General features: G+C 28.4%; 1 protein-coding gene across 1 annotated transcript; it reads left to right on the forward strand.

Moving 5' to 3' along the window:
• The first annotated feature begins 266 nt into the window (after window positions 1-266).
• LOC111622132 (isoamyl acetate-hydrolyzing esterase 1 homolog) lies at window positions 267-20,938 on the forward strand. The gene is made up of 6 exons (XM_023364461.1): window positions 267-440; window positions 14,598-14,656; window positions 14,785-15,004; window positions 15,911-15,998; window positions 18,160-18,281; window positions 20,604-20,938. The coding sequence occupies exons 1-6, from the start codon at window positions 381-383 to the stop codon at window positions 20,787-20,789; spliced, it is 735 nt and encodes a 244-aa protein (XP_023220229.1). The 5' UTR covers window positions 267-380; the 3' UTR covers window positions 20,790-20,938.
• The last annotated feature ends 2,640 nt before the right edge of the window (window positions 20,939-23,578 follow it).

Genomic DNA, 23,578 nt, shown 5'->3' on the forward strand with positions numbered 1-23,578 from the left:
TGACCAATCCGGACTCGAACCCGGGTCCTTCAAAGCGCCTTGACCACTCGGCCGGATGTCCGAGCGGATATGCGGTCATTTCATTGAAGGACTCGTAAACGTTTATTTAAAATATATTAACCTATTCATAATTTAATTTTTAATATACTTTAATTTAATATTATCATTTAATGAGCAGTATTTATCTTACATTAAAATTTAATATGAAATAAAATTAATTAATTTTAAATTTTAAAAATAAAATTGTATGCTCGTGTCGCCTCGATCGCTGGCCATGTGGACCAAAGAGATTCTCAAAAAATGCTGAAAATATTTCATTTATCTATTTAGGAAAAATAGGATAATTTAAAACGAAATTTTTACCAAAAAAATAGTATAGTATGGATTCCTACCAATTAAAATGGCCCAAGATTATATTATTTGGCGATTCCTTAACACAGGTAGGGAGTAATGCATTCAAATATTGCCATTCCTAATAACAATCCGATCGGTTTTAATTTTTCAAAACGTGTAGACACCAAAACAAAATATAAAGTCGAATAACTCGAACGTTACGTCTGGTATTATGAATCAAGTGATCGGGTAAGTGTTANAAAAAATAAAATAAGTTGTGTATAAAAAAAATCATAAATTTCTCATATAAATTTTTTATTTTATACATTAGAGATTGATGCATTTTTTTTAAATGTATTATTTCAAATACTGTAATGAAATACAGTAATTAAAAAATGAAAAAGGTTGAGATTTTATTAACAGTTTTCTTTAAATTGAAGTGTTTAGATTTTCAATCAATATAAAATTTGAAAACATTTAAGAAAAAAGTAATAATAATAAAAGAAATGAAAGTTACAGATCGAAGATTAAATAAAAAGTTAAAATTATATTGAAGATAATATAAAGTTACAATTTAATGGTTTATTTGCCATTAAAGATACATTTAAATTTATTCAAATTTGGCAGGATCTTTGTGATGGTCCATATCATTTATAAACTTAATTACAGTGATTTTAAATCATTGGTATGTACAATTTGAAATGACCATTTTTACTGTTTTTTAAAATACCAATTCCAAATTGTACATATCATGATTTAAAATTACTTTAATGAAGTCTATAAATGATGTGAACTGTTACCATTCTAAAATAATGATAAATAAGATTGTGCATTCTCATCATAATTCTATAGATATATTTTTTTTAATGTATTCTCTACCTGAATTAAATCCATTTACATTGATAGAAATCTTGAATAGTTGGTTAATATAACAATATATTAGCTGACTCAGTCTCCAGATATAATCTTGTTGATGGAGCCTTATGAAAATAAATTCTTTGTACTAAAAATTATATTGCAGAAAGATTTGAAAGGTCAAACACAGATAATGACCACTAAAATTGATCATTACTTGTTACATGAACTTATAATAATTTCAGTTTGTGCAGGGTATATATGAATTTTCTTAAGATCTGGAAAAAATTCTATTGAGTTATTCTATATAATAATTAGAGGGATGTGGTTTTATGCATTAAATATTTTTAGAAATTGTTTTTGTAATTGTTCACTTTAATATAGTATGTAATATGCATAAATAAGATGAATACTTACATGTAAATGTAAATCACAATAGTACATTGTTTGTTAAACTAATATTACGATTATGATCTAATCTATAAAAGTATTAGATGTTATTTATATATGGAAAATGTATTTGAATTTTAGTTCATGAAATTTACAGCATTGAAATAAGTTTTTAAGTTTGGAATGTAAATATTTTCTGTTTTGTTTTAAACATTTAAAAAACTTCAAGTTTTCTTGTTTAAAAATTAACTTTATGTATAATACATGATATCTGTGGTAGTGAATGCATTTTCATCTTGTATAATTGTCATAAATGATAAGAAAAGCAATTTGTAAAAAACTTTACTAAATGATAATGAGTAAACGGTACAAATATTGGCCACTAAAGGAAGTTTTTATTTAAAAATTCTATGACATAAAGAGTAAATTGAGTAACATTATACTTACTGATGAATTTGTTTTTTTATAGCCTTTCTATTGCCAATGTCTAGAAATTACAAATGCCAATTATTTAATTTAAAATGTGCTTTGTTTTATGAAACTGCAAAATTGTATAGTTATTGGCCATATGCAATGAAAAAAAAATCCTTAAGACTTTTTGCTACTTACTGACACCAGAAACTTTGTACTGTATTGCCATGAAATATTCCCAGAATAGCTTTTATAGAACTCTTATTAAAGAGGTTAGGCATTTCTGGGCCTCTTGTAAGAACACTTTACTTAAACAGTAGTTTGTTGATTTAGATGACAACAATGCTAACAAACCATAGAGAAAGAAATGTTATACTTCACTTTCCATCTTGGTATGGGGAAATGACACACAGTTGTTCTGGAAGATGTAGAATTTTGTATTATGAATGTGTTTCTTGATTATTGGAATTAACTTGGCAGATAAAATATTTCTGTAGCACTCTGCATTCACAAACCCATTTATAAAGTTTAGCCTGTTGACGTTGCTACTAAATATTTAGCTCTGTATCATTTGACTCTCCAGAAACTTTTTTGTTTCCATCAAGCAGTATTATAGGTCAGTAATGGCCAAACTTGGCTCTTCTAGACCCTTACAGCTGCTCCTGTATATTTACAATAGACTCTACCTTATCTGGACTGATCAAAGGCAACCAAAAATTTTTGAAAATATTATACACTGCTCCGAATTGAGAAATTCGGAGCAGTGTATAATATTTTCAAATATATTATTTATATTTTATATATATATATTTCCATACTGCAATGTGAACATTTTAAAATGTTTTTAAGGTTGCTTTGAAGTTTATAGAAGAGCACAATGCACCAACCACTGCTGACTTGATAATAATGAAATATTGATGTGATACAGCAGCTTGTCAGCAAATCAAGAACTAAACAAACAACTTCAACACAATACTTTCAAAATTAATTGTAATTGTCAAAAATAAGTGTCAAAGTCAAAAACAATTTTTATACATATAGTAGGCATATATTTAAAAATTATCACACTCTCTTATACAGATTTTTATATCTTCTAGATCACTCCCATCCACATTAGTTCAGATATGGGAGAATCTACTGGATATAATTATTTTTTTTAATGTATATGTTACCGGCCAAACCCAATTTCAGGCCAAACAAGTTTATCCTACGCATGTCAGGATATACTAGTTTAGCCTAGGACAATCTAGTTTGGCCTAAATACGTTAAGCTTAACTAGTTTGTCCTAGGCCGAACTGATTTAGAATTATTATTTAAGTCAGGCCTGGCCAACCCAAATTGTTTCACGGGCCACTTTGATCACGTGTAACATTACAATGGGCCACAATTTAGGCAAACATGCTTTTAAAAAAGTAAAACAAATACAAAATGAATAAGATTTCGTTGTTATACCAAGAGTTCGTACTTGCACTTGCACATTACAACAATGACACATGCAAATTGTCATTTATTTAATTGTTTCAGTATACACAAAACAGAAAAAGAAAGTTTTAATAGATATGTAATATTGTTTAGCGGGCCACACAATTTAATGTGACGGGCCACGGGTTGGCCAGGCCTGATTTAAGTATATTAATGGTTAAAATAAAATTAAAAGGCAATCAATTAGATGAACAATATCTATTCAAACATAGTCTACTTAATTATAAAAAACGGTACTGATTAGAAATGACACAACACTTGTACAAAACTATAAAATAAAAATAAGCTAGTCAGTACTTATCAATTTGTATTTTTTTTTTTTATTATTAAACCATGCACTTTTAAAGGTAATTAACTTTCGAAAATATTTTTAAAAATTCAAACGAAATAATAAAAACTTTTAAAGTCAAACTAAAATTAAAAAAAGAACTTGCTTGTGTTTCTTAGTGTAACATATAAAATATTTAATCTTTTATTTATTTTTACAGGGTGGGTTAAAGTGTATCTAGGTAGCCCCAATGGCGGCACTTCAGACTGTTTAGGCCGCCCATTGTTTAACGTCACTAGTTATTGATTCACGGTAGTTCTTGAACAAAAGAAAAAAAGGAAACGTCTACTAAAAATGTAGTTAACCTAACCAAACCAACCTAACCAAAGCATTGCCATTGGGGTTACTTAGGTACACTTTAACCACTGGGTGTACTGTGGTGGCAATTCAAATTACACAAAATCATTTTTTTTTACACTGGCATCTATTTGTAGTACATAAATCAGTTCGGCCTAGGTCAAACTAGTTAAGCCTAAAGTATTTAGGCCAAACTAGATTATCCTAGACTAAACTGGTATATCCTGACATGGGTAGGATAAACTATTTTGGCCTGAAATCAGGTTTGGCCGGTAACATATATACTACTAACATATATGTAATATTTTTTTTTATTATTGTGTTTTGAATTTGTATAATAATATAATACTGAAGATTTTTCTTGGACATCCTGTAATAGAACAGTATTTTAACAGAATTTCAAATTTTAATATTCTAATCCAAATTCTGTTTAGTCCATATAATTTGCTGTCTGTGCAGTGCACTTTACTCTTTGGTAATAGCTTCTTAAGTGGACAGCTGACTTTTGAATCCAAGACATTGTACAGTTGGTATATTTGCTTTTATGCCTGTCAGCTCTTTCCACTTTAAGTTCGAAAGAACTAACAAAACATTATCATAAGATGAGACTCTTTATCAACCTATCCTGCACACATACTCACATGTTTATCTCCTCATCCAGCATTTCTTTCAATGTTTGTGCCACTTTTGTAACAAACACACAATTGTTGATTGATGACAATGTACTATCTGTGCTGTTTTACAAAAGGACAAATCTTCAACATTTAAATCAACCATTACAGAGATTTTTAAGACTTTATAAAACAATTATAAAAGCACACCACCTTCGCACACCTTTACACAATGTTGCAATCATTGAGTAAAAAGCAATGTATGTACTAAAACATTTCGTGTAGCAGCGTATGTTCTAAAACATTAATAACAATGTATAAAATAAAACAATAATTTAGAATTTCCAATGTTATTAAAAAACTTAATTAACTGCGTAATTTGAAACTTTAATCTATAGATATAAACTATCATTTATATCTGTGCTAATCTTAGGGTTGTAGATATGTTTTATATAATAATTTAAAAAGGGAGATGATAAAAAATAGTAGATTTTTAGTAGTACTATGTGTCTGTTAAAAAGGTTGTAAATTAAAACCAGCTGAAGAGAATATCAATGCTTTTTTGTTGTCAAATTGCATATTGGAGTTTTAATTGTGAATTTTTAATTGTTGAATAAACATAGCATATGATAAGTCTGTTGTTGGTTGTGTTTGAATGAAATGTTTAATTGCCTAATTAGAGTTTACATTATTTAATGATATCTTCAATTTTCCTAGAGCTTTCAGATTCCTATGACCTGTTTTCTGGGATCTAAAAAATTCTTTATATCAGTATTTCAATTTAAAATTGTTCTTCTTCTGTTCATCATTCTAAATTACCATTACTTTCTTCTGTAAAATGCTAATAATGTAGACTTCATATTTTGTGTATATTTTATAAGAAAATTAAAATATCTGGATAAAATTGTGTAGAATTTACATATTTAAGACAGTGAGTTTTTTTAATATAAAAGCATATTTAAATTTTTTTTTTTTTAAGTATTTATTTGCTACATTATCCTATCCATTTAAATTATATACATTTAAACATTTTCAAACATATAGTTTGTTTTATATTTATCGACACATTTAAACATTCAAGTACTTTTTGTGTTAAATTATAATTGTGAATTTATATTTCAAGAGAATTTATAAAATTTTTATTTCTTAGTAAATCTGCAAAATAGTTTGCATATTGTTAATGAATTTTTGTTTGTTTCTTTGTTTTTAAATACTTTTGTGTTTTATTATGTATTTGTTGAATTAATTTAAATCAAGTGGATTACCTTAGTTCTATGTTTTATTCCTAATTATTTGAAGATAATAAAATTAAAACACTTTACTGTATTATTTCTTTGATTATGTATTTTATTAATTTTAAATAGTTTTAACTTCATTAACCAGAGATAATTAGGACTAAAACAAAAAACTCAAGGTTATCTATTTTCAGTTCTTACTACATGTATGAAGCTCTCCCATAAGACGTTTTTTGTAGTTTTATCAAATTGTATTCTATTTTTAGTGAAAGACATTTGACCATGAATTCATAATAATTTTTAATTATTTTTTCATTTCATCTTATGTTATAATATATATATGATCAATTATCAGTTATAACTGTCCATTATCAGGCTTTACAGATATGTGTTTGTGATAAATAGCAATTTTTAATTGATATATAAAAAGTTCAGCAGAGAAATTTTAGAGCTCACTTGACAAATTACACATTACATTTGTTATTGAATTGTAATGTTTCAAAAAATATTACCTAATTAACTTAGTGATGATATAGCAACTATAAAATATTATGCAAAAATACTAATTTATCCAATAAATGTTTAATACATTAAAACAGATATCTTTAAATAGCATATATATATTTTTTAATGTCTTGAACTAAAGCATTGAAGGTAAGTCAAATAGTCTATTTCCAAATATAAATCATTGTATTCTACATGTTTTTGGAGAGTTTTAAATATAAGCAATTATTTATTGTGACTTTGTCATAATGCCAGGCTGCAATTTTTCGTCACAGTGCATTTAAGTTTAGTAGTGTCTTGCCCCTGTACGTCATACTTTTCCAGTTGACAAGAGTCATGATGGTCATTTATCTAACTCCATTCAAGAGAAAATTTTTGAATTGAAATAACTTGACTTCTGGCCCAAAATAGAAGTTTGTGTTTAGTTTATTGGGGCCTCTTGCCCTTAAGCTTTCCATATCTGGTCTCGACTTTCATGTATCCAACAATGTTCTTGAGATTAAGATAAATTCCCACTGTTCCCAGATAACAGTGGGAATCTCCAAATACATAATACACAAAAGAGTGCAAATTTATCATTAGGGTAGATGTAGATACATTTTACTATAATAAATAAACATTGGTATAATTTACAAGGAAGTAGCTAACTATAATTAATTTTACCAGAATATCCAGAGGTTTCTCATGGTAATAAGAATTTAGTAATAGTATGATAACATAAAAAAAAGTGACTTATGATGTGTAATTTATGAAAATGACATTGTAAATTGACATTCAAAATTGAGAGAATTTGCACATTTTATTGATTTTAACAAAAAGCAATGAACCAAAAGTACAATTATGCCACTGAATAAGAATGCAAATTTTTAGTGTTGAATTTGTAAGCTTATACAGCTTTGACAGTGGAGGGCATGAAAAGCACACTTGGCTTTGTCTGTGATTAGTTTGCTCGTACTCCTTGATGACATTCATTGTTTTTCTTGCAAGAGTTGATTGCTTATGAAACTGAACCAAATAAAATGAGTAGCCACGAATGTATTTATGATGGAATGAGGTGGAGAATCATGGGTAGATTGAAGGTGGGGCAATCACAAGTGCAGGTTGCTACAGAGTAATGTAATGTAATGTAATGCTGAATATAATGTTCAGTGTTGTCTGCAATTTTGTGGAAACACTAAGGACACTGGATCCATATCGAAAAGGTCTGGGCAAGGTCAACCAAGAGCCATGATGGCCAATGAAGATCATTATTTAGTACTTTCAGTGAGGTGCCACAGGACTGCTACAGCTTTACAGATATCATGTGAGCTTGCTGCCACTGGAACCTGAGTTTCAAGGGTTATAGTTTTCCAGAGGGCTTTTTGCCAGAAGACTCGCTGTTTGCATCTCACCTCAGCACATGAGAGCACATTTGGCATGGTGTAGACATCATCAGCCTTGGACAAGACTTCACTGGGGTACAGTTCTCTTCACAGATGAGTCACGATTGAGCCTGGACATGGATTCTTGATGCACCTTCATCTGGTAAGAATCTGGGACCCAATGCCTTTCCTCCAACATCTGAGAAAGGGACAGCTATGGCAGTGGAGATGTCATGGTCTGGACAGGTATCATGTTGCACATCTCTCCATGTGTTTGATAGAGACTTCCTGACTGCTGAGAGGTATAGGGATGAGATCTTACAGCCCTATGTTTTACTTTTCAGGTGCACAATTGGTCCTTGGTTCATTTTTATGGATGACAATGCTTGTCCCTGTAGGGCTCATCTGGTTGATGATTATCTTGAAAGTGAGGATATTTGCCAGATGGATTGGCCAGCCAGATATCCAGACCTAAACCCTATTGAACATGTCTGGGATGCTCTTGGGAGGGCAATTGCAGCTTACAATCCCTCCTCTGAGAACTATAGATAACCCTCTGATAAACCACCCAGAAGCTGAAAACTGCATTGCTGCAGGAGTGGGACTGACTGCCACAGAACTCATCAGCTGCCTCATTTCCAGTATGATGTCACAATGTGAGATCTGTATGACTGTGAGATGTGACCATACCCCATATTAGAGTCACTTTATGTTTGATATTGCAATGTAGGTTTTTGGAACATTCCTGTGCTGATGAGCCTTACTGACAATCATGAGTGCATATCATGACTGTTGTATAGTATACTTTTTCTCTTATATAACTGTGTATCTAAACCAAATTTCATTAAAATGTATTTGTTGCTTTTTCAGAAATTCAACAAAATGTGCAAATTCTTTTAATTTTAAACACCAGTGTATATATTTTTATTTTAATGTTATGGATTTATAATTTGAAAAAACTACTGAACTAATAAATATTCTTTGAATTGCCGTATATGACCATGGCACATTAAGTTATTTTAAATTTGCAGCAAGATAAAGTAAAAAATTTTTCATATTAATTTTAAAATTTGTAAACATGTTCCTATGCAATAATCTAAATTACACTCAACAGAACAAAATTTATCACTAAATGTCTTTTAGGTTGTTGAGATTTGTTTAATTTTGGCAACATTTTCAACCTATTAAATAGGCCATATTCAGGCTATGTACTTCTTGGAACATCTTTACTAGCATGTTAGAAGGTCTGATTAGAAGATTTGAAAAAAAACCTAAGACATAAAACAGCTAATCTAGTGGAATTACTAAATTCACTTTTAACAGGGACATAACTAACTTCATGAAAGAAATTGCNCTACGTTTAGTCTTCATTGAGTACTTAGGTGTATTAAATTGATAACATTTCAGACATTGTTATAAATATTTTTATCTATTTCGATTTTAATTAAAAATGTTCGATTTGTTTTAAATTCAAATTTGTTATTGCATATTGGTTCGATTATAGAACGATTGTAAACGTTCCAGAAAATTGATCAAATTGAAGATAGTTTGTTTGATTCTCGGCAATTCTTTTCAGCGGCAGGTGTTATATAACAATTACTATGGTTATTGAAATATTGAATGTAAATGGGGTTTGCTTGCAAAACCTCCGCGGACGAAGTTGCGGGTAACAGCTAGTTCATAATAAATATATAAATAATAATAATTAAATTTATTGTATATATTATTTTAAAGCCATATATCTATATTTTTTATGTAACAACAAATATTTCATTTTATATTATAAATTTATTTTGATTTTTACATGAAATTTGGTTCTAAGAGTATGGTTAATTTTATTACTTTTTGTAAATATATGAAGAAATAAATTTATAATTCTTATTTTTGTGAAATTGAACATAAAACTTTGATTTAAATAACATATTTCATGATTAATTCAGATTATTTCCATGATGTCTTTGACTGATTTAATATTGAGAAAAATTTAAAAATTAAATAAAATGTATGTAGAATATTTATTTTATTATTATTTTTGTGTTTTATTTTTTTCATCATTAGTTTTATGTAAATAAGTAATATTTATTTATTGTATATAATTTATATTGTAATGAATATATAATAAAAACTTTTTATGTGTTTATTAATTTTAATTTAAAAATCTATTTGATCAACTGCATATTCCAATTGAATTAAATTTGTAATTTGACAGTTAAATAAAAAAGGTAACAGTGGTTATTTTAAAAGTATTTATTGTTTTGTTTTATCTGCAATAAAATTGTACATCTCTTAATTAAAATTTTTGGCAATAAAGAAATATATATATTTTTATTTGTTTGTGTAGAGACTATATAAAATAGTACAAAGATGCATTTGTTGTTGACATCATAGAGCTGACAAACCTTGCTCTCTTTTTTTTTTACCTTGACATTACGTCATAATTTATCAATATGAAAATGAATTATAACAAATAAACCTGTTGAAATTATTCTGATTTATGTCATATAGTTTGTAAATGCTAAAAAAATTTCTTAATAATTGATTATCTGTGAATTTTATCTACACAATCAGTAGCAATCTAAAATACAATTTTTATAACTAAGCTATCTGGTAAGAATCTGGGACCCAATACCTTTCCTCCAACATCTGAGAAAGGGACAGCTATAGATTCATCATCGCCCAGAGCAAACCGCTTAACCTAGAGAGGTGAAATTTGGTAGACAGTTAGGGTACGTCATGGAAACACACACTAAGAAGGGATCTTTTGAAATTCCCCCGCGGGGGGAGAGGGAGAGCATTAAGGCTTAACCGGAAAAATGGCTTCTACTGTACTATTTTAGATGCGATTTTTTCTTTTTATATGTGTTTTAGTAGGGTATGCCATGGGAATTCACATTAAGAAAGGATTTTTCAAAATTTCCCCGCAGGGAGGAGAGATAGAGCATTAAGGCTTAACCAGAAAACGGCTTCTACTGTACTATTTTAGATATGATTTTTTGTTTTCAACTATGTTTAGTCTTCATTGAGTACTTAGGTGTATTAAATTGATAACATTTCAGACATTGTTATAAATATTTTTATCTATTTCGATTTTAATTAAAAATGTTCGATTTGTTTTAAATTCAANCTATTTCGATTTTAATTAAAAATGTTCGATTTGTTTTAAATTCAAATTTGTTATTGCATATTGGTTCGATTATAGAACGATTGTAAACGTTCCAGAAAATTGATCAAATTGAAGATAGTTTGTTTGATTCTCGGCAATTCTTTTCAGCGGCAGGTGTTATATAACAATTACTATGGTTATTGAAATATTGAATGTAAATGGGGTTTGCTTGCAAAACCTCCGCGGACGAAGTTGCGGGTAACAGCTAGTTCATAATAAATATATAAATAATAATAATTAAATTTATTGTATATATTATTTTAAAGCCATATATCTATATTTTTTATGTAACAACAAATATTTCATTTTATATTATAAATTTATTTTGATTTTTACATGAAATTTGGTTCTAAGAGTATGGTTAATTTTATTACTTTTTGTAAATATATGAAGAAATAAATTTATAATTCTTATTTTTGTGAAATTGAACATAAAACTTTGATTTAAATAACATATTTCATGATTAATTCAGATTATTTCCATGATGTCTTTGACTGATTTAATATTGAGAAAAATTTAAAAATTAAATAAAATGTATGTAGAATATTTATTTTATTATTATTTTTGTGTTTTATTTTTTTCATCATTAGTTTTATGTAAATAAGTAATATTTATTTATTGTATATAATTTATATTGTAATGAATATATAATAAAAACTTTTTATGTGTTTATTAATTTTAATTTAAAAATCTATTTGATCAACTGCATATTCCAATTGAATTAAATTTGTAATTTGACAGTTAAATAAAAAAGGTAACAGTGGTTATTTTAAAAGTATTTATTGTTTTGTTTTATCTGCAATAAAATTGTACATCTCTTAATTAAAATTTTTGGCAATAAAGAAATATATATATTTTTATTTGTTTGTGTAGAGACTATATAAAATAGTACAAAGATGCATTTGTTGTTGACATCATAGAGCTGACAAACCTTGCTCTCTTTTTTTTTTACCTTGACATTACGTCATAATTTATCAATATGAAAATGAATTATAACAAATAAACCTGTTGAAATTATTCTGATTTATGTCATATAGTTTGTAAATGCTAAAAAAATTTCTTAATAATTGATTATCTGTGAATTTTATCTACACAATCAGTAGCAATCTAAAATACAATTTTTATAATTAAGCTATTGTAGCTATTCTAACATTTTTCTTAATAATAATAATAATAATAATAAGGAAAATATAACTTATTATTATTATTATTTAAAATTCATATAAAATTTTTTATCTAGGAAAATTAGTTTTTTGTTATTGTTTTTAAGAAGTTGTAATAATGAATATATTTAATATGAATAAATGTTTTTGATTTCTTATGCAATTCTTTTATTTATCTGTATTGTTTTAATAAATATATTTGATTAATTTTGACACTTTTTTTTTTGTTAGTTTGTCTAATAAAATATTACTTTGATATAAAATTCAAAAATATATATAGGCTAATAAAAAAGTCTCTCTCCAGCCAATTACTTCAAAAACTAATAGGACAATCACTGTAGATGTTACTGGTGTATAATATGTTGAGCATGTGCTAAGCTAGCAATTCCCAACCAGGGGGTATGAAAAAAAGGCAGATATTCTATAAGAATATTTGGATTCTGCAATGGAACTTTTGGTAATGTCACAGCACTCAATGCTCAATTTTAAATAAAAATATTATTATATTTATCTGTGTCTTTCCAATGCTTTTTTTATTTAAAATACTTTTTTACATGTAATTAATTGTACAGCACTATATAATTGACCAAGGTGCCACTGTTAGACAAACACACAAAATAAAACTTAGTGAAAATGGGCTGCCAAGGGGTACACAAGTCAACAAAGGTTGGGAACCACTGTGCTAAACAATGGTGTAAATTTCTGCCTCCTCTAGTTCTATTGGAAAGGGCTGTTGTAATCTTGGTCCCTAATGAAAATAAGGCAAGTCCAACCCTGTTATTAATCATGCTAAAAACATATCTTTAAAACAAAAACAGAAATCGTAATGAATGAGTGTGGCACAAAGCAACATGAACATAAAGAATGTGAGTCCCAAGTGTGACTCTGACAGGTGTTAGAGAATAGATCAGTGTCAGTCCAGAGAGTTCAAACTTTGACTCTGATGCTTGTACACAAATGATCGAAGTTAAATTAAATCAGGAAACTGGGAAAAAAGAAAAAAATGTTGTGTGTAATAGTAAAAATTCCAAAACATCAGAAGAGAGACCATAAGAGTCTAAAATAAGTGTTGGTTTCAAAATTCCATCAACATTTCCTGATCAGAGTCCAGTTGAATATCGAAGATTGACTTTTCTTGTGACCCAATCAGATCTTATTTCCACTTGGAAACAAGGGAGGAGACCAATCAGAAAACAACAAGAGGAAATCTTAACCAATCAAAGTAAGAAATTCGGGGGAATCCTTTAAATATCCCAGATTTTAAGAACAAAGTGTGGATTTCTGACTGTTTATCAAGTCCAAAATAATCTGCATACTTCTCTTCGTGTGTGTAGTGTACCATCATTTTTGCCTTTGCTCCACTGGTGACCATACCAGATCTATTACTACCACTGGTGACCATACGAACTTACCCATGGCACTGCCACATGGCTACCAATGATTCCTCAAGGATCCACCATCAATGATAAAATCTCTTTGGACTTTCTTAAGATCATCATCTGAGAAGGAGCATCTCTCCAAAACACTTTATAAGCTGCCAGTTTACAATTTAAACCCGTTTATTTTAAATGTAAAGAATGCCTCCCCTCAGTATGTCCAACACACTACCCACATAGTCTTATCCCTCATTCATCTTGACTGGAGTCTGACTGACTCCCCCTTCTCCGGCCAGCAATCCTCACATATAGCATATTATTTCAAATTATTCATCATTGGTATCCATGAATTGTTGATATATCAAGTAAGTATGAAGAACATGTTCACGAAGAAATTTCTTAAAGCATGCAATTGAAAAGATATATGAACAATATTAACTATTGAAGGTTTCTCCTTAAGAAACTGCTTGAATTTGAAGTTATGGAAATCTCTACTTAATTTTAAATGCATTAAAAATTTAATAAACATAGAACAATTTATATTTTAATACATGTATTTATACATATTAGAAAACTATTTAAGTGGTAATAGTTGTAAACTAAGTGGTAATAGTCACTCTAATTATTCTTCTTCAAACTTTTTATTGACTTTTTAAGTTTTTATATATTAAATTACACATTTTGTAAATATTTAAATAAGTTTAATTTATTTTACAAAATAAATTATATCTACGTAACGTAATAGTAGTAAGATGGAGTTTGAAGGTGGCATTACTACAAGATGCAGAGCAGTTATGAGGAGGTGTGGTACAGGAAACATCTGGAGAACTAGTGGTGACTAACATCTTAATGGCCAACCTTCATTCCATTGTCTCTTTAAACCAGATGTCAGTGTAATTTACTTCATTATATAGAAAACTGTATATATGGTGGGATAATGACTATAATAAATGACTATGCTCATGTTCATTATTATAATTTTAGATTTATGTACCGGTACAACAACAGATTCTTGTAGATAAGAAAATGTAAACTAACTTTTATGTATTTATTTTTAAAATAATGATTTCTTCATTTACTTTTCCTAGCATTCATTTGAACCAGAAAATGGACTATGGGGTGCCCTTCTAGCTGATCGTTTACAAAGGTATTTCTATCTTTCAGAAGGATAAAATTAGAAAATTAAGAAATATTTTGTGCAAATTTACAATTATGATTTTTAATATATTAAATATGTACCAACCAATTAAAATCATTTAATTCTCTTAATTACAGAACTTGTGATGTTATTCCTCGTGGATTTTCAGGATATAATACCCGAATGTGCAAAATTTTACTCCCTCGAATATTTAATAAAGAAAATATTCAGGGGGTAATTTTATTTGTTATATGTCTTGGTGCTAATGATTGTTGTGGAGCAGAATCTCCTACTCAGCAACATGTACCCTTAGATGAATATGTTCAAAATCTATATCAAATGATTGAATATTTAAAGGTAAAATATTAAATACTGTAAGCTTTTTAAAGAATATTTTACTTATATATCCTTGAAATATAATGTATAAAATATATTTTTATTTTAATGTTATGGATTTATAATTTGAAAAAACTACTGAACTAATAAATATTCTTTGAATTGCCGTATATGACCATGGCACATTAAGTTATTTTAAATTTGCAGCAAGATAAAGTAAAAAATTTTTCATATTAATTTTAAAATTTGTAAACATGTTCCTATGCAATAATCTAAATTACACTCAACAGAACAAAATTTATCACTAAATGTCTTTTAGGTTGTTGAGATTTGTTTAATTTTGGCAACATTTTCAACCTATTAAATAGGCCATATTCAGGCTATGTACTTCTTGGAACATCTTTACTAGCATGTTAGAAGGTCTGATTAGAAGATTTGAAAAAAAACCTAAGACATAAAACAGCTAATCTAGTGGAATTACTAAATTCACTTTTAACAGGGACATAACTAACTTCATGAAAGAAATTGCTGAATAAAAAAGGGCCTAGTTTGGTTGTAAAAAGAGCTCCAACTATGTATTGAAAAATTTTAAGAAACGATAAGGATAGATTAGAAAAAGAAGAAAAGGCATTTACATTGAACATTGTTATTTTTGTATTCTATTTAAATATTGTTTCAAAGTACAATACATAATGGTACAGATGTTTCAAGAAATATGTAGCCTTCAGATGGCCTATTTAATAGGTTGAAAATGCTTGCCAAAATTAAATGAATCTCGGCAGCCAAAAAGGTGTTTAGTGATGTATTCCAATGCTTTAACAACCTGAGATTATATTAGGATTATTTTTATTATAGCTAAATAATAAATATAAATTCTTAAAATTAAATTTTAATAATTTTTATTAATAAATTTTAAATTTATAACAGTCAATAGGTCTGTCTAAACATCAGATTCTCCTTATTACACCACCGCCATATCATCATGAAACATATCAAGAATATTGTATGAGTGTAGGTAAGATGCAATTGATAATTTGCTATATTGGTAATATTTTAGCATTTATGCTTAAAGTATTCTTATTATGCTACTGTTAATTGAATTAACTATAAAGTTAGTGTTTCATTGGTCGTTGGATAAAATTTTATTGTACTGTACACTTGTTTAATCACCATCTATTAAATATTTACAGTAGTGTATATTGAAGCTTGTAGAAATGTTTATGACTATCAATTTGTTGTATTAACTAAAGACAGTATGACATGCAATCTTTGCATATAATCTGTATCACTACCAAATTGCAAACTGAAGTTTTTTAAAAATTTGTTGAAAACACAATTATTTGCCAAACTTAAATTCAATTTGAAAATAATTTTAAAACTGTTTATATACAGGTATCCTTCATACAATATGGTTTTGCTCCAACACTGTTTGAAAATTAGGGATATCTCCAGAAAACAGGGTTTTGCTCTAACCCAGTTTTGGAAATCCTCAAACTCTCACAATTTTTAAGCATAAACTTCATTAATTTTTTATTCAAGTAAGCACATGTCTCAAATTTGCCCATGGATTTTAGAATATTGAAATTTTCAAATTATTTCGTTCTTTTCATCAGGTTTACTTTGATGAAAACTGATAGGCAAGGAAGAAAAAATTGCACTAACTCTCCTATCAACCAAGTGTCATTGTTGTTGCTTTTAGACTTTAGCCCTTAAAATTGTCACTTTTTATAGATTATAATAAATGTACCTAAAAATATTTAATTTCCGTATTTAGTAGTAATTAAACTTTTTTAACCGTAGATATTACTTACCTATGAATGATTAATTCATTCATAAAAATAACAAACAAAATATAGTGGTATCTCAGTACTCAAACAATTCAGTATTTGAACATAAATTCTGGAAAAATCACTCAATACTCAACTGAACAAACGTGAACCGTTAGAACAAATTTTCGATTAATAACATATTTTTGTTTCAGCAAACATAAAAAGAATTTTTATGATAAAAATAAAAAAATATGAAAATGTTGTTGATAATTTTGATCAAGATCAACAAAAAAGCCAAGATGATGACAAAACTTTGTAAAAAGAAAATGCCCTAGTTAACTAAAATTAATATTAACATGTCATACAGTACTTTTAATTGTGATTGGAAATAAATTATCGATTGCTTTGATAATCAATAATTAATTAACAAACATATTTCTCTTAGTAATGAAAAAGATTAGTATTCTTTTGCTAACTTCTGAAACATATCCCTATGTTTTGCATTAGTCCTTTGTTTCGTATAGCACGGATTTGCATAACATGACACTTTTTCGGAATGTAACTACCATGTTATACAAGAGATGCCTTGTATATATAATGTATATTAGAATGTAATTGAAGTATACTAATTATACTGTGCATTTTTGACAGTTTTTTGGGATTAATTTTTTTCTTGAGCATTTAGAAATCTAAAGAAAACAGTACACAATACAGAAAATCCAGCAAAAAACATGTAAAAACTTACTGTAACAAACATTTTTTTCTGTATTAAATGGTCATCATCAGGTTGAAAAAGTAAATTTTTACATGTTTTTTTGCTGGATTTTTGATACTGTGTGCTGATTTCTTTACACATATCCAGAGATAAGAATAAGGAAAGATGAATTGTAAAGAGTTATTGGTAGTTAATGCTGACAGTTTATCACTAGCATGGAAATGGGTTATAGAGAAGAAATTTAAGAGAACAGTGAGAAAGAAAAGTTATAAGAATTTGAAAACTGCCAAAAAATTTTATTGAATTTAATTGATAATTTTTAAAATTACAATAATGAAACTGTTTTATGCTGTCTTCTTTTGAAATAAAATTCAGATGGCATTTACTTCAAATATTGAATCTTAAAAATAATGTTTTATCCCTTTGATGAGTTAAGAAAAGGCTTTGATTTAAACCACTGTAATTTGTAACAAGGTCTTCCTTCAGTAAAGCATGACACAGTTATTTCAATTTTTCATGATTATGATCGTGTTTTAACTATTTTGTATGAAGATCTTGAATCTTCTATAAAACAATTTGACTAAATTCGAAAAAGTTTCAGAATTATCTCAATAGATTTATAATTAATTATTTCAAAAATTAATTATCAGCAATTAATGCAATCTGAATAAATGAAAATTTTTAAACCTTAGGTAGTGCAATACCAGTTCGATCCAATGAAATGGTTGCAAAATATGCTGCAGAATGTTATTCCTTAGGTGTATCTTCTGGTCTCGATGTAGTTCATTTATACAGGGAAATGTCCAAAGATCAGGTAAAATATTTTTTTTCTAATTTACACTTTGTAATTTGGCATAAGCCCTTCTTATCCCTCCCTCTCTGCTAATTATTCTGTTCATTTTGATTTTCTAAAGATATTTTATTAAATTATTGTTTATATCTCATTGTGAATGTAACCCAATTTTTATAATTCTAAACATTGTATTATTGCTTAAGGGAACCAAAGGCAAAAGTCTAAGCAAGGATTTAGCATGAGGAGAGCATTTACATCTTAAGTAAATGCACTATTGTATATTGTATTTTATATCTTTTGTAAATACACATTAATGATCTGATGTCATTTTATTGTTCTGTCTTTCTCTACTAATGAAAATTGGATACTTATAACCCCTTTAATACCTTAATTCTCCAGTTATTCTACAAAACAAAACTGACTAACAATTTTGATCATTAATCTTTATCAAGTCAGTTAACATTCCAATATTTGGAATGAAAATCAAACAATGACATATTAAAAAACTAAGAAGAAAACCATTTAAAAATGATTAATTACTCTGAAATTCCATGCTTGCAGTATACATTAAACGTATAAGTAAAAAATTATTTTATACCAATACTTTAACAACCATTTTTCCATTTATCGATAATGTGACATAATGGTTCAGTGTGGACAATACAATGTAATACACAAAGGAATGAATTTCAACCAATAAATACCCATAACCTTTTTATAATGCATTTGTTCAAAACTATGTTTATCATATACGATTATATTGTATATAAAGACTTTCATTAAAAGGAGGGTAATCAAGTACGGTATCATTTCATGATAATTCATATGGGCTCACACTCCAGTTAGACCAAACAAGTAACACCCAATGTTATTTTTTAGATCAGAATATTAATGTTAAAAACAAACACATACACTAATGTCTACTACAAGCCAATCATACACCATTGTTTATCATAGCAAACTCTGCAGACCCATTCATGTATAAAATGACTGCTTTCAGAGCCCTTACAATTAGAGCTTTTATGCACTGCACTTATTTAGATGACACATTAAAAGAACTGAAACATTTAGAACAAATTGCTACAATTCATGATTATAAAAAAAGGATTGATTTGCGATTTAGCCAAGGCTTACACAAACAAACACACACAATGAGTTTTCTCATCCAACCATAAATATATCTATTATATACAGTGTAACAACCCTACATGTATCTTAGTTGATTGTGACCATGATAAGAACTTGTTATACAAGGAAGTAGCTGCTAAAAGAGAGGCCGGTTTGATATATGGAAGTAATCTCACGGTTTACAACTACTTTACAATGGAAAAGATGCAGTCAACAAGGAGATGTTATGGGAGGTATACAAAGTTCCCATAAGGGATGACAGAGTCAATGAAGATCTTGAATATATAGGATCTACTAAATGATCCCTATATAAGCATCTAGCTGAACATAGATATGATATTACTAACAAGAAACATATCACAGCCCTTGCCATATATGCGACAGATAACGATGTACATGCTAATCTTCATGATGCCACCATCATTAGAAGGACTAACCAATTGGAACACATTAGAATGCTGGAGGCACTAGAGATTTTCAAGTCACAGGCAAAAGGGATATGCATTAACTTCAAGGAGGAAAAGAGCATTTTATGATGGCATGTTGTTGAGTATGATGTGAACTGATACCTTACTCAACTACTCCTTTTTTAATGAGTCTTTATGTACAGTTTAATCATGTATGATAAACATAGTTTTGAACAAATGCATTATAAAAAGGTTATGGGTATTTATTGGTTGAAATTCATTCCTTTGTGTATTGCATTGTATTGTTCACACTGAACCATTGTGTCACACTATCACTAAATGGAAAAATGGTTGTTAAAGTATTGATGTAAAATAATTTTTACTTGTATGTTTAATGTATATTGCAGGCATGAAATTTTACAGTAATTAGTTATTTTTAAATGTTTTTCTTATTAGCTTTGTAATACACTATTATTTGATTTGCATTCCGAATATTGGAACGTTAATTCACTTGATAAAGATCTTTGTCTTAGATCGAAAACATTAGTCAGTTTTGTTTCATACTGGAGAATTAAGGTATTAAAGGAGTTATTTTATATTTTACTGTTCATTATTTTTCAAATTTAAAAGTGCTTATTTTGTTCTAAAGTTTCATAATGTATTTGTGGCTGACGCCAACTCGATAAGAGTTGAAAATGTTTTCAAAATAGAAATATCTCTAGGTTTTGGTTTCTGTAATAAGCAGTAATATGAAGTATATTCTATAGTTCTAGTTTCGTTTTCAAGTTGAATGTATTTTCTATTCTAGAATTGGTCAAGATTTTTAATAGATGGATTACATTTTTCACACACCGGTGCAGTTTTTGTGTACACACAGCTCTGGCCTCACGTAGCTCGAAGAACAGAAAAACTAAAAATGATTGGCCCACTGTGGACTGATTTTGATAAAGAAGATAAAGAAGACAAACGACTACCATCCAAACCTGCGCTATAAAAGAACTAAAAGAAGCAACAGTATTTAACGTACGTGCGTAATGTGGAATTATGACAAAATTCAATTTTAGAGAAGGGGAATAATAATAAAAAAAAAGATATATAAATGGGACAAAACCAACTTTCTTAACTTTTATCACAGGAAATATTGTATATCAATAATCTCTTCCTAACAAGAAAAAATATCTTGCATATAATTTCTTGTCTGAATTTTTAAATCATAAAAACTTATTTTTAGATTAATTTAAATATCAAAATACGAAAAAGTATTCCTAATAAAAATTTTGAAAAAATCGATTGTTTTATTTGCACAAATGTTTTTAAAAATAATTGTTAAAGAACAAAAATAATTTGATCGTCTGTTCCGAAAAATAGTTTTTAATCCCTTAAAATGATTGAAATTTTACTGTACTTATTAAATGATTGAAAATTCATTTTTATGTATCAATTTTAAGAAAAATGGAAATACATTATACCCAAATAAAATAATATAATCGATTTTTATTTAACATTTAAATTGACAACTTTAAAAATGTGGGTTATTATTATTATTATTTGGGTTAACCTAAACAGTTACTAAATAGATTCAAGCAACTTTGTACTTTAGAATCACAGTGTTTCCTTTATTAATTGAAAATAACACAATAAAGATTTATAATTAATTTCCAAAATGAGCTACAAATCTTATTGCTTTTACATACAAAGAAAAATAATTTTGAGTTTAATCTCTTTAAACACATAAAAATCATAAATATAAACCAATTTTGTTTTTCTTTTAGGTAAGTTTTATGGATTTGAAACAAATTAAATATTGTAATTAGAAGAATTGATTGAGATACCGACGTTCTATTATAAACTTAATTCAGTTAATTCAGTTTTAGTTCTGAATATTTTTGACTCTTGATGATAGATATATGGCCCAAAAGTACAGGGCAATTCAATAAGAATTGCAAGATTTGGTACGTTTGTTGGGGGCATTACAGCAATACTTTGTACACAGCTGTGTTCTACTGGCTTGGGAAATTCAAGATGGGGCACTACACAAACTGTACTTTTTTGAAAACAAGGTTGGAAATGCAGTTACAGTGAATAGTGACATGATTATGAAATGCAGTCATGATATCGTGACATGATTACCAACTTATCATGTTTCAGCCATAAAAAGAAATCAATAATGTGAGTGACTTGTGGTTCCAGCAGTATGGTGTAACAGGTCACAAAGCTTGTGAAACTTTGCAGTTAATGGCAACCCAGAAATTTTTCATTCAACATCTCCTAAAATGGTGACACTAATTGGCCTGCCAGATCTTGTGATTTGACACCAACAAATCTTGGGGTTATTTGAAAGAGGAAGTATGTGCAGACAACCCAGAAATTATTGAACACTCGAAGGACAATATCCAACAAGTCATAGACAAAATAGCTCAATATTTTGAACATTTTTGTGAGAAATATCAAAAGATCGACAAATTAAGAAAAGCATAGATGGCCATTTGCATAATGTTGTCATCCACTCCTAATTTCCCATCCTTCAGGATTACATTGGTCTAATAAAAATTGAATTTACTAACAAAATAAATCCTGTAACTATTATTGAATCACCCTGTACCAATTTTATATATAAAAGTTTCTTTAACAAGTGTGCTGTAAAAAATATTGACTTTGATTACTCTTAGGGCTGGTTGCACAAGTTTACAGTTTAAACTATGGAATAACTACTGTATTTATGGAATAAATTTAACATCCTGTTCGCTGAAAAATTTTTACTGTGCAGTCACAATTGATTGAAATGCCAATCATCCACACACCCCAGAAACTATGGCAAGAATGAAATAAGATGTATGCAATGATCATTAACACTCAACTTTCAAGGAGGCCTCTTCTCTTGTACCACAGGAACAAACAGTTAACACTAGATATTACTGCCACTTCCTTGATCATCTTTATCCAGAAATTTGTAACAATAGGACAATTAAACAAACATTGCTAAACCCGATATATAACATAACTAAACACCAACCGTATGCCATAATAGGACAATTGTCTTCTACCATTACATCCCAGAAGTTTGACAGCAGATTGTTCACAAAGGTAGAGATTACATCAAAGGATTGTGACTTTTGTGCATTTGTTTTATTTTAGAATTAGAACATTACAACACTGTTGCCACTTCAAGTAAAATAACTCTTGTATTTAGAATCATCTGAATATGCCAATTAAAATTACAACGGAACATTGATGCACCGAGTTGTAACACTGATGAGGGTTGGAACATTGATGTTTTACATAATATTTAAAATTATCTAATACAGTGCATAATTTTCAGAAAACATTAAATATAAATATTGATTGCTAGAGTAAATAAAAGGTTTTATTTTGTTGAATTTGACTCAACAATAGCCAGAAATTATTTTTAAATGTTTAAATTTCTCTTGAGGAAAATTTGCCATGAAAGGATCTATACTAAATTTAAGAAAGTCTTCTGAAAGCTTCAGCAGATATTTTATTTTTCCTGTTCAAATTGCATTCATTAAACATGAATTTTTAAAACTGAGTGAGAAAATATTTCATTTTCTTCAAAAATTTTGAGATTGACACTCAAACACAAGACATGATAATGTCAAAACTGAGACCTTCTGAAATCAAGTAAGCAATTTTCTTTGTTTGTCAATAACATGCAAATTGTAGATTAGCATAGAAGGACAGACAACTTTGGAAAGTTTGAGGTGTGGGAGTCAAAAAGGCACTTGTTGAAAGGCAAAGATAAGATCATCTCCACACTATTCTGTT

This window comes from Centruroides sculpturatus, unplaced genomic scaffold, assembly GCF_000671375.1.
Source record: "Centruroides sculpturatus isolate CEXI.00-Female unplaced genomic scaffold, Cexi_2.0 scaffold14, whole genome shotgun sequence".
Taxonomy (NCBI): Eukaryota; Metazoa; Arthropoda; class Arachnida; order Scorpiones; family Buthidae; genus Centruroides; species Centruroides sculpturatus.